The sequence below is a fragment of the Thrips palmi genome, unplaced genomic scaffold (genome assembly GCF_012932325.1).
Source record: "Thrips palmi isolate BJ-2018 unplaced genomic scaffold, TpBJ-2018v1 HiC_scaffold_10, whole genome shotgun sequence".
Taxonomy (NCBI): domain Eukaryota; kingdom Metazoa; phylum Arthropoda; class Insecta; order Thysanoptera; family Thripidae; genus Thrips; species Thrips palmi.
Window position 1 is genome coordinate 10,171,220 of NW_023144621.1, and position 12,770 is coordinate 10,183,989.

A 12,770-nucleotide genomic window follows, 5' to 3' on the forward strand; every position below is an offset into this window, starting at 1 on the left:
TGCATGTTTTGTTTGGGCCACGTAGATGTACCCGCATTAGCCGATTGCAAAGTTCCAGCCGTAACAGGCAATCCGGGTATGGCGGGTGCAACGTAAACATAGATCCTTCTCGCGCCCACTTGCGTCTTGTCCCCGTACGGCGCGCGGCCCGCGACGCGACAGCTGGCGCCAACTATTTAGCCACCAGGTCGCGGACTCGGGTCGCCCCACCCCGCCGCACCCCAAACCGCCCCATTGTACATTTCAATTAAGCCCGCTGTGCGCAGTGGCGATGCGTCTCGCTTTGCGCTGTGCTTCACCAGCCGGGCCATCCTCCTAAATTGAGTCGAAGCCGCCCTTGGCTCTAGATGATGATGTGCTTCGAGTAGTCCTCGAGGCTCCACGTCGTCGGCGAGTCGCTTCTCACGGCGGTCGCCTGCGAGGTAGGCCGCGCTGCCGCAGCTGTGTCCACCGCGTTGCCTACCCTCGACTTGGCGGGCGCTCCGGCCGGTCGGCCTCGCATTTGTTTGTGGCCAAATTGCACCCCACGCCCACATTTCTGCGCCCCAAAGAGTCGCTCCGATTTGTCGCGGAAGCACAGCGGCACTTCGGGCTAATTATCATCCCCGGTCCTATTTTTTACTTCCGTATTGAAAGGGGGCGCGTCGCGGCGTCGCGGCGGACCGCCGCAGTGTGAAAAGACTCGCTAAGTGCCGTCGTAAATCTTGACAGGCCGGCAGGCGACCCGAAAGCGAAGAACGGCACAAAACAACATACGCCAGTACTCAAACTTTTGGGACGCCGGCCAAGTAAAGCATTAATTTTCCGGCAGACCGAAGCAACAAATTCCATCCGGCCCGCCGTCGTCGCCCTTTTTCGAGTACTAATGACTCCTTGGTCGCCTCCGGGTGGCGCGCCCCGCCTTGCCTAGTCCCACCTCGCCCCGCCCCGAGTGATTCAAAAGGGCGTGATGGATAACGGAACACAGAAAACGCTGTACGCGTTCGGGAGAACTCGGAGCAGGAATGGAACAGAAAGGCCCGTCCTTTCAGATTAGCGTTACATAATGCCGGCCGGTTGTGCGAGTCCGACTACCAGCGAGACCGGCTGCACCGCCGCCAAAATCACCATTCATATATATTCCCTCCGCTACCCGTCGGGGCGCATTTCAAATTCGGCACCACGATTTGGACTAATAAGACGACCCAACTTTTTGAACACGACGCTCGCGGAGCACGGGGAAGGGAAGGGGAGGGGAAGCGAGGCGGACGCGCCACCTTTTTAAGCCCGCATTCAAACTTGCCGGCGTTTCCGGCGAACCGAGTGCCGCCGGCGGTGGAACATTTTGGCGGGAAGCGGACCCGAGGACTCAAGAAATCATGAAGGTCGCCAAGAACGCCGCCGGGCCTGCCAGGGCCTGCCGCGGCCTGGCCGGGGAGGGGGAGGCGGGCCGAAAGAAGACGCTGCCCTGCCACCAATAGGGGTGATTTCTATCCGGAGCCCCTGCTGACTGGCTGCGGCTGAAACTCTCATCTTCCAGAAAGCCATCGGTCCAGTAAGCAACGCTTAGGGATACGAATAAAACAACAGTGTTCTAAAATCTGCGCAATATTGCTTCTTATCGCAAAGGGATGGGCGAGGGATTTCCGAGTCATTCGATGCGTGTGCAAGGCTTTGGCCATGCCTCCGTCCATTCCTTTTTCGTGGGTCTCCTACACGCTGGTGCTATTTTGCGATCGTCCCCGGACCGTCCCACACCACAAAAGTTCTATCAGAAGTGCGTTCAAAATAACCGCTGCAACGGTGTTTTCTTTGTTTTTCTTTGTGGCTGTTGGGCTGAAGTAGGATTTGTGCGACTACATACCTACCTGTGTATCACTTTGCCGCGTGCAGGTGCTGCTACACGTGTAGCGCCATTAAGTGATCCATCACCCGGCACGCTTTTCCATCATCGCCGCCCCCTCCCCTCCCCGCCCGTTTTCCAGCCCGCTTGAGCGCGGCGCTCGCCTTACACCTTGCCGAAGCTGCGCCGTTACGGTATAAATGTGCCGAGTTGAACCCCTGGGGGGCAGCTCGCCGTGCATCATGAAGGCTGCGTGGCTGCACGGCGGGCGGGGGCCCCTGCCGCGCCGTGCCGTCGTCCGTTGCCGACAAGAGGGGCAGTTTCTCTTTCACTGGCAGCCACCCTCAAACGCGCGGAATGGCCTCGCGGACGGAAGTAATGTTCGGCCGGTGTTTGCTGACACGCGTGCTTCCCGACGGCCCGGCAGCCCCCGGCAGGCCCGGCCACTTGGCCACCACGGCTGCCGCTGAAAGGCGGGACGGGACGGGACGATTCGTCGCCTTGGACTCCCCTTCTGGGCGCCGTTTCCCCGTCTTTCTCGGGTGCAAGTGTTCCAAGCGAGTTCGCGTCGCCCAGGGGTGCCTTCGCCGAGGGTTTTGGTAGCATGCTCGTTGTACAAGCAGTGAAGCGACACTCATTATCAGACTGGAGACCTCAGCGGCGGCGCTCATGTCTCCTTTGTTCGGTGAACTAGTCCGCGCTGGCCGCCCCTGATGAAACCTAAGGCCCCGGTCGGCGTGCTGCCAAGGCCGAGCCTGGCGCTGTCTTGGCGTCGTTCTTGTATTGGGACTGTGTTTGTTTGGCTGCCCCTGACAGGGGTGCGAAGTAAGCGCAGTAGTGCCTTGTCATGAATATCGCAAAGGTGGTGGTGGGTGGCCTCGGACTCCAGGACCACAAGGCGGGTGGGCCGGGCCAGGGCCGGGCCGCACTACCCCGTCGGCGTCCTCTCGCTGCAGCAAACCATGGTTTGCCGCCTGCGCGTTGAGTCCCGCGCAACGGACGAAAAGACAGCCGTAATGCACTCTCCTGCTCGACGGCCGGGCGTGCCTGGCTAACGGATGTCCATTCAGCGAGCCGATGAATCACTTGCCAGCTTCGCTGCCCGGCTCTGGACTCCAAATTATGTGCGGATCTGGGCGTCGTCCCTCGCGTCGCCATTTTGAGGCGCCGCCTGTTGATTGATGATGGCGATGGATATGTTTCAAAGCGGGCTCCGCCTTTTTTGTCCACTTGTTTTCTCGTTTATCTCGTGGGTTTTGAAAACGGCTGTTCGGCGCCTCAGTGCGCCGGGCAAACTTGGCCATGACCTCCACGCCATCGCGGGTCGCGGGCTACAGGCATGTGCCTTGTGTATGGGCATGGGGCCGGCGTTTGCTCTGACAACTTTTAATGGCTTCTGATTGGTAACCGAATGGACCGAAAGCTACTGCCTAAGTAAGACTCGGCAGTCCTGGCCGTAAAGGGCAGGAACAAGGCGTGCCGAGATCGCAAGGACGGGCGAAGGGCGAGGGGCGTTGATCGCCATTAACAGGATAAATTCCTCGAAGCAGAGGTTGCCGCCCCGCGGGGCTTATTCTCCTACAGGGTGGCCTGAAGAGATCCACGCTCCAAATGCTACAGAGATAGCCGCCTGGCCTGCTAGTCATGCACCGGGGTGGTGCCGTGGCCGTAGCGCGCTTCGAACGAGACTTGAGAACGACAAAGTTTCCCCAGCGGGACGCCCCCTCGCCCCCGGCCCCTCCCAGCGCCGCCCCGACCCTCGTCAACCGGCCCGCGCTGCCTGGTGCTGCCCCCTTGCGGCGGGGAGCGCCAACAAAAAGTGTGACGACGCCACCGACGCCCCCGTTTTTACGCCTGTCCAGCGTGTCGGCCCCGGGGGTGGGGGAAGCGTGGCGCGACGACCGGTGCCGCCAACTACCGCCGTCTGGCGTAGAAAAAAGAGGCCGGGCTGGGTCTCGAACCACCTCCCCGTTGAACCCTTCCGGAGCTGGCTACGGGAGTCTAGCCTGCGGACGAGAACACCACTCGAGTCTAAACGCACACCCAAACCAACACGCCAAGGTGCGCAGTCAGTCATTATAATTCGAGCCACACTCCTTGGCGCGCCTTTGTAAGAGGAAAAAGTTTGTTGTTGTTGTTTTTCCCGAGGTGCAGAATGGGGTGCCGAGCACACCGTGATGACTACATAATTCACGGGCCGTGCCGTCCGAGCCGTGCCTCCTTCTTATGGCACTTTGTTTTGGAGAAAACAACAACTAGGTGCCTGCCCCGTCCAACTCGTCAAAAACATTTTTTTTAAACTAAGTTTTGTCTGTACACTGCCCATTTTTTTCAGACCTTAATTCTCCATCTTGTACTTGTATTTCCTGCGAATCTTTTGAAACAAAATACTGTATTTCACCGTAAGTGCGTTTGGCCTGACCCAACTGGTTCCGAATTCCAGAAGGGTTCGAGGTTGTGTGTGCGCTCGCGTATGTGTTGCACACATGTGTGCGAGGAGAGACCGCTCAGGCACGGGGGCAGATGTTTATTCACATGTAATACTGGGGTGGACAAAGCATGCACAGTCATCCACACACACAGATATACATACACGAGCAACGCACACACACGGACGCAGTTTGCGCGCTGCTGATGAACCGAACAGAAAATTAAAGTAATTGCTGGGGACGGTGCGGTGAAATGGCGGCCATATTTCGCAGCGTTGCAGCGCAGGGCAGGGACGATTGCAAGCCGCTGCATCTGGCTGGCCTGTGCTGCCTGTGGCTGCCTGTGGCTGGCTAGCCGCGCGACGGACGGCCGTGTGCGGCCCCATTATTTCCAGGAATGCATTTTGGCCGCAGGTCCTTCTCGGTTCGTCCTTTCTCCCACAGTGTCCACGCGTGCACGCCGCCAAAGCCCCCAAAACCGATGTGCGTCGATGTCCCTGGAAACGCCCAGCAGTGTCTGCCATCGCTTGCACCGGGGAGGCTGGTGGTTGGGGCGTGCTCTGATCTCTCTGAGGCACGCGAATAGTCGCTGACCCAGTCTTCTACCTCTTTCCTCTGAAGGTATTGGGGATTTAAGTGACCGGACATCATTAGAGTCAGTGGGACTCTAAACGTCATGTGCCCTGGCCCGGCTTACGTCCCGGCGCCGCGTCCGTCTCTCTCTCTCTCTCATCCTCATCCACTCTGCCTTTGGCCCGACGGGGTGAATGGGTGGGCGGCTGATTTACGCTAACGCACTGGCGGTGATGCGGCGCGGCCGGGCACGGCCGGGGCCGGGCCGGGACAGCCCCGGGCACCCGGCTGATTCCGAAGCTGATGTGGCTCTGTCGCGCTCGCACTCACGGGGCATTCGAACGACTCTGACCGGGGCCGCGTCACAGGGATTTACCTGCCACGCGCAGCGCGGCGTGCGCTGTGTCGGCCGACGCGCAAGAAAATAAAGCCGAATTATGCCCCGCGCTGGGCGGAGGTGGCGCTGCGAACGGCAGAAACAGCCCGACACCGTAAACCAATTTTATGATGAGTTGCCCGATTGTCAGAGCCCCCGCTCCCCCTTCGGACGGTGCGTTGTTCCGGGATTTACGACAAAGATTGGAAAAGATCGGAATTAGCGATGCGTCGCCTGGGGCATGCATCATCAGACGCAAGGGCCGCGGATTACAATAACGGGGAGCAGGCCTTCGTCAGAGAGACAAATTCGACTGGCGAGCGCGTTATCCAGTGTACCCACGAAAAAAAACATTAAAAATGTAACGACTTGTTCATGAGCACGAAAAGGGGAAAGAGATCAAGTGTAACTTGAACGTGGCTGAAAAATTGAAAATGGACAGGAAGTTGCCGGTCGTAGACGCGGCTTTATGGAGAGCGGATCTCTGGCTTGTTTTCGTCGTTTCTTTTTGCGACAGACTGACATTGACGTTTCCGGCGCGATTTAACAGCGCGGGTCGACTGCAGCAAGGGCGGCCTGGCCGCTCCGGCCGCGCTGCCCGCTCTGCACCGTGGACATGAATGGGGACTCATGCGGATCATCCTTCCTGTTGCCAAGTACTGCTTAGGGGAGGGGGCACTGCGGAATGAGTTGAGCTTCTGCGGCCCGGACAGAGACGTGTCACACACACACACACAGCCTTTGCCCCGGAAGGAATATCAAAACGGGTCGCAGCACTCGCTTTCCGAGTTGGCTGCCTGCAGACGCGCAACCGCCCTGCCACGCCCCACCACGCCCTGGAACGCCACGCCGCGCCGCCGCGCGCCCAGATTTTCGCGAGCGCGCCATTTTTGGACGTGACTTCGAGTAATAAGGCAGCCTGGGCTGAATGTCAAGTACCGCATGCGCCTCTCCGTGCCGAGTGTGTGTGTGTAAGTGTGTGTGTGTGTGTGTGTGTGTGTGTGTGTGAGCGCATGCGCGGAGGGCAATGCGTGTCGGAACGCGATTCAATTGCATGTGTGAGTGTGTGTCTTTTTTTCCCCAGTCTTGTTTGGCCGAACTGTTCGTGCGAGTTTGTTGCGCGGGATCGTCTCATTGGTCCAGATGAGGGCGCTTATGCATGGCAGAGCTCTGGCGCGGAGCGTGCGTATCTGCAGAGGCATCGCAAGGGCCCCCCTACACTGTGCGCTGCCGGGCTAGGCCAGGCTAGGCTCCGCTGGGCAAGGCCCCGCTAGGCTCGAAATGGTTCTACTTTTGTCGAAGTGGCTGGCGGGCGAGACCCTTATTTTCCGAGTCTGTAGCGAAGGTGCCTCCAGCGCGCCGCCTCCATAGTGCGACAACAAGGTTACCATTATTGCGCGCCTTATGGAGTTTGTTCAAACTTTAACGGGCTGCAGGGTAGCGACGCCTTGCGTCGCCACGCCGGCTCGCCCGGGCCTTATTCGGACACGAGGGCCCGTAAATTTGACGATGATATTGAAGGTAGTTTATAATGGGGGCCCCTGGTCCTTGCCGCTCGCAGCCGCCGGCCAGACTCGGCGCGGGGGAGAGAGGGAGGGGGAGGGAAGGGTCAGGCAGCTTACCGCCCGTGTCCTTGTCCCCTGGGTTAATTAACCCAAGACTCGGAGGGTCCGGTGGCCGGCTAGTTTTGAGTCTCGCTTATTGTATTCGCCGCCATCTTGGTCCCGCAGTTGCACTCGCCCAATTGAATCCCACCCCCAAAGTAGGTTGCAGCATTGTTTGAAGGAAGTGAAACAGGCGAGTGAGGGTCCCGGCAGTGCGGTGCCGCGGCTGGGTAGGAAGGGATAGCGAGGGGACAAGCGCATGCAATATGTAGAGAAGCGGCTTGATCGCACGAGATCATGTTGCCAGCGTCCGACCGCACACCTCCCCGGGCCAGGCAAGGTTCAGCCCGGCCAGCCCGGCCAGCCCTCGCTAATAGCTTGGCCGGGCGTTCCTTATCGAGGCGAGCCGATGGCTGCGGCGCTGCCGGGCGCTGCGGTGTGTGGCAGAGCGTGCAGAGCGTGCGTGGACCTTGGCTAGCCCTGTATGGACCTAGGCGAGGGCGGATCCAAAGGCGAGTTGGGGAAGGGGGTGTATCAAATGCCGCCTACCCACAGGGGCAACCTTTCTGGTGGCTCTCCTCTCTGGATCCGCTGCTGGGTGGCTGCCCGAGTGGCTGCCGGCCGAGCCGGGCCCAGCGGTACCTGCCTCATCCACGCAGCGCTGCTTCCGGGATGAGCGCTGCGGCCGGAACGGAGGTGTGTCGAGAGAAAGGAACGGCAGCCCTTGAAGAGCGTCCTCGGCCTGCCCAGCCCAGCCTGTCCAGGACGCGGACGGGCAGGACGTCCGGTCGAGGCTCCAGCCCCGCTCCAGCCCCGCTCCAGCCCCGTTCCAGCCTCCCTCCAGTCTTGATACAGCAGGCCGGCCGGTCATTGGCATTATTAATGAAGCCCGACTAGCGCCGCCACAAAATGAAACATTATATTCTTAGCGTCTTCCGCATAAAAAAATTAAATGGAGAAAATGAAAAATGAATTCGCGGCCTATGGTGCAGCGACCCATCGCTCATCTGACGATCCGGTGGTTCTCGCGCATGATGGCCTGCACGCATGCACACACACTCACACACAGCCTGGTGTTGAGTCTGTGCTCGGGGGGCTTTGCAGGCACGGGAGGGAGGGCATGTTGCCATAAAAGGCCAGTGTGCTTTGCCGCGCGGTTCCCAGTGGGGCGGGGCGTGAATCCCCGATTGCATAGCGCCTCGCCTTTCTTTCCGTTGCATGCTGCAAGCGCTTTGTCGTAAATTGCCATCCGGCGCGTCGCGGCGTGTCGCGCAGAGGGCTCGCGCACGCCTCGGTCTTGTTGTTGTGAAAGCAAATCGATGAAAATTTGGTACTTTTTAGCAGATGAAACTTTTACTACCTCAAAACATACCTAGAACAACGCAAGACATATAGTGAGAGCTTGCTGTTTTGTCTTTTCATCATGTTTGACTTGGAGAGAATGGCTGCTTATTCGAAACGACAGCTTTAGTCTATTTGACTTAACTGTTTGTATAGTGTAATGGCTGCTCGCCATTTTTCATGCATCTCTGAACAGGATAGTGCGCCTTGAGAAAGCCTACGTCGGCTCCCTACTGTTCCCTCGGCAAACACCCTGTAACGCCACGTTTTTGTTGACGGTCGTTAACGCAAATTCGATGGGTTCTCCAAGAGCAAAGTACGATCTCGCGGAGGCCTTGTCAACAAAGTTTCAATCCACTTTCGGCATAATTACTTGAATGGAAGTTCACACACAGAGAAATTGTGACAAAGGACGTTCGTCGTCGTGGGGGCTTCCTGCCCTTTGAATCGAGACATTGTTTACAGCCTCAAAGACTCCACTTAGTGTAAAACTAATACCATTTGCTGCGTGACGTTCTCGTGCCGCTAATCATCTTGCCGGAAGTTCCTTCGGCGCAGCCTTGCCCAAGGCCTTGCCGCCCACACCTGCGCTCCTCTTGACCCCCTTGCTCCTGTTGCAGGTCCTGGTCCGGGCGCCCCGGTGCTGGCTGCCGTGGACCTGTCCGGGGCCGGGGCGGCGTCCCTCGGGGGCAGCGACCTGTCCGCCGTGTCGGCCGAGATGTCGGCGTCCGGCTCCTCCAAGTCCAGCGTGGGCGGCGGGCTGCGCGTCAACAGCGCCGGCAAGAAGGTGGGCTCGCGGTACGGCGACAGACCGTCCTCGCACGACATGCCCAGGCCCTACTTCGAGGACATCGGCAGCAGGAACGTCTCGGCCGTGGTCGGCCAGACCGCCGTGCTGCGCTGCAGGGTCAAGCACCTCGGCGAGCAAAAGGTAAGCGGCGACGACGGCATGATGCCCAGGGACGCGCCAAGTCCCTCGACTCCCGGATTTCCACCAAGTCGTGCACACACACACACACACTCGCCTTGAGGAGCACTAGTTTAATAAAAGAGAAGTTTCCGGCCGAACAACGCCCGGGGCTGCGCGGAATGCCTTGTAAAGTACCGCCACGCTGAGTGCATATACTCCCAAAGTTCCGGCCGTGGCCCCGGGGCAGCTCGTCTGCTACGCGGAGCCGCGCGGTGGCGGTTCTATCGGCCCGTTCGATAGACAGAGCCTATCACTCGGCAGGCCGCCACGCCGCGGGCCTCGCCACAAGCCCTTTGCAGACGCGCAGAGCACTCCACAATAATCAAGCCTCCTGGCGCACGTAAACAAAGTAAGAATAAGCCCGACAACGGCCGAACTGGCAACTCCTGCCGCGTAGTCCGCGCACTTCGGGAGGAACCGAATGATATCCGGGGGGGGGGGGAGGACGGGGTCGCGGTATTGTTTTCCGTGTAAATTGAGAGCGACTTGACGGGGCGCATGCCGGGGCCGTTGCTCCGCTACTTTGAGGCGATCAACAGAGGGGCTTGCCCCCCCCCCTCTCTCTTTCTCATACACACACAGAGGCTCACACACACCGCACTGACTAACACTGACGCGCACACAACACTCGCGCAGCGCACTCCCAATGATTGGGCGAACAGTGCCGTGTGGTGTCGGGAGCTCAAACTGCGAGGAGCTGGTGGCGCACAAGAAGAAGGGCAGGAAGAAGGACCCGGTGGAACGAACTGTAGTCAAATCTACATTTTAAACGCATCACACCTACAATAACGTACTGCATCTGGACTCAATTTAAGTTTTCAGTGTTACAAATGGCAGGCTGCATACAAAAAAATATTACTTAGACTGAGTTTGGACTTACGAATTACAGCAGTTTAACGTAGTGAACTACAGTTAAATACAGTAACTCAGTTTTCTTGCAAATTAAACTGGGATTTTTTTGTAATACTGCAGCGAATTGCAGTTTTGACTCGTCATCTCTCGTTTTAAAAATAGCAGTTAAAACTGAGTTGCGAGTATCTTTAACTACAGTTTTAAATTTATTTTTTAAAACTTTATTCCTTGTTCTTCGGGAACTCTCTCCCACCCACCCAACCCCCTTCTCCTTCGTACTCAACGACTTTTGATGATGGGAAAGTTGAAGGCGGTGATGGTTTCGAACGACGGGCCTCCCGGGGCGTGAAGCGGAGGACTTGACCACTCGCTGGCAGGCGGGCGTGTCCGGAGCGTGCACGACCCGGACCACATGACAAGACCCCTCTCGTGACCCACTGATCGGGCACGCAGTTCAACTACAGTTTTAATGCAGCTAACCTAGATAATGTGCACTTGCTATCACAATTTCTACGCAAACTCACGTTTTAACCGTAAGGGCCCCACAATTTGTTTGCGGATAATTTTTAAACGATAGGGCCAAAAGAACCGTATTAGCCGCTGCCCTTGCTTTATCTTAACGAATTCCGTGCAACTGACTGAACACCAATATTCTGGTTATTCAAACACACAAAAGGAACTAAATTTGGAGAATTTGGTAAAATTTATTTGGAATTGGACAAAATAGAACATTAAATTTGGCTGAATGTGAATTTGCTTACAAAACTGCAAAAAAGGGAAACCCAAAAATTGTAGCCCAAACAAAATTTTAATTTTAACACTCCCAAAGTGGGTTGTTTTTTAAACGGAAGTAAAATTTTAAGTTCCGACTACACTGGATTTAAAACTGTATTTAAGAACTGCCGTGAGACTGAAATTTTAACTGTACCTGTACTGCTTTTAAAATTTCCCTCTATCTAAGTTTCGATCTACAGAGTTAAAATACTTTTTAAATACTTTTAAAACTGGCGTTTCGAACTGCAGGTTTTTGACTGTAGTCTGCACTCAGTCAAAAACCCGCACTCCCTTCCACCCGGAGTACTGGAAGGAACGAGCACTGGGCTGCAATTGTTTTCCTGCCGGATGTTGCCCAGCCTGCACATCGACCTCTTCGCAATGGCGTTATTCACGGAAAATAGGAATTCGTTGACCCAACGAAAAAGTACGTTAATTCCGTGCAGTGGAAAGTTTGCTCGCGTAACGAATAATTAGTTGGTACGACGAACAATTCGTTGGCGGAGCAAAAACGTAAGTTGGAGAGACAAAATCATGACTTTTTTCCTTTAACGGATCTTTTGGTTGCGCTAGCAGATTGTAAGTTTTACCAACAAAAATTTTGTTACTCAAACAAAATTTTCGTAACAACAATTTTTTTCGGTTATTACGGAATCAACGCACATTTTCGTTAGGTCAACGAATTCCTTTTTTTCCGTGTTCATCTACGGGCTGGCCAGACTGATTCAGAAATTCGTTTTCGTCGCTCTTTCTCTCTCACACCCATACGGGACGCCCCATGAGTGCGAGAGAGGCAGAGCGACAAAAACGACTCTGGGAATAAGTGTGCTTCTCCGGTGGCGGATCGTCACCGCCGTAAGGGACGCGCAGCGCAAACACACCGCCGGGTGCGGAAGGCCTGAGCGGAAACAAAATCGGGCGAAGGAAGCGGAAATTAGCATTTCCGCGAAGGCGAGCCGGTGGCGTTCGAGGCGACGACACACTTTTCCGTGACGTCACGTGCGTGCAACGAATATCAATCATGTCACGTTCGTGAGAAAGTGAATTTTCGTTCCAACGGAATGCAAAAACTAGAAATTGTAAGTCGTGTTAAAACGGTTGTGACACAATTCACATGGAACACAACATCACATTCGTTAGATCAGAGTGGAGGCGCTTTGTCCATTTAGCAGGTACTTGGTGGGCCGTATTTAGCAGTGTGGGAATGGAGGGGCGGGGATCTCTACCCAGCCCGCCTGCGTCGCCGTTCTCTCTCTAGTAAATTTACTAAATTAATATAACAATTTCAGTTGGCGATCCCGCGGGCCTTTCTCGCTGGCTGCGTGCTGCGCAGTGCGCGTCGGACGGGCCGGGCTGGCCGGGCGGGCGGGTCGAGCTGCTTATAAGCTCGGGGCCGTACCGGGCTGCTGCCGGGCCGGGGCTCCTTGGCTGAATTTGCGCCAGAAGTGCGATAAAATCAAGACAGCCCCGCTGCCGAAACGGGCGGCCTGCCTCCCCCTCCGGGCCCCCTCCGCCGTCACACGTGGCGCAATCAGGGCGCCGAGTGGCTCCGTCTCTCTCGCACCGACGCGGCGGGACGCGGCGCGCTCCACGAGAGCGAGAGAGACGGAGCGACGTTAGGACGCTTCCGCGTGCTGGTGCCAATTAACGGAGCAATGCAGCGGGAAAAAATGGAGCGAGAGGGAGAGGCCGGGAGGTGTCGAGGGGGAAACAAACCAGTGCGAATGAGAAAATTAGCAAGGCGGCGAAATAGGGCGGCTTGGGCTGCCCGAGGCTCTGCCCGGAGCTTTGCCCGGAGCTTTGCGTGGCTTGCGCCGGACCGTTGCAGCGCGCTCGGCAGCTCGGCGCCTGGGCCCTGGCTGCCTCTCAGGCTCCACTGCCAGTTCATTAAGTATGGCAGCCTCACCTCTTGTCCGCCCGGTTCGGCTCACGCCGTCGTCTCCGCAGCGCTGCAGCGAGCCCTGCAGCGAGCCCTGCAGGACGTGACCGACGCCCCGGCGCCTTTCGTATGCACCGGCGCATCTCGAGC

At 57.0% G+C, this 12,770-nt stretch overlaps 1 protein-coding gene across 1 annotated transcript in view; it reads left to right on the plus strand.

Annotated features, from left to right (window-relative positions):
* LOC117638936 (titin-like) overlaps window positions 1-12,770 on the plus strand; it is a 192,928-nt gene that overhangs the window by 112,259 nt on the left and 67,899 nt on the right. Inside the window, exon 6 of the mRNA XM_034374167.1 lies at window positions 8,766-9,076. Within this exon, the coding sequence (XP_034230058.1) occupies window positions 8,766-9,076 (311 nt within the window). The remainder of the gene's footprint in view (window positions 1-8,765; window positions 9,077-12,770) is intronic.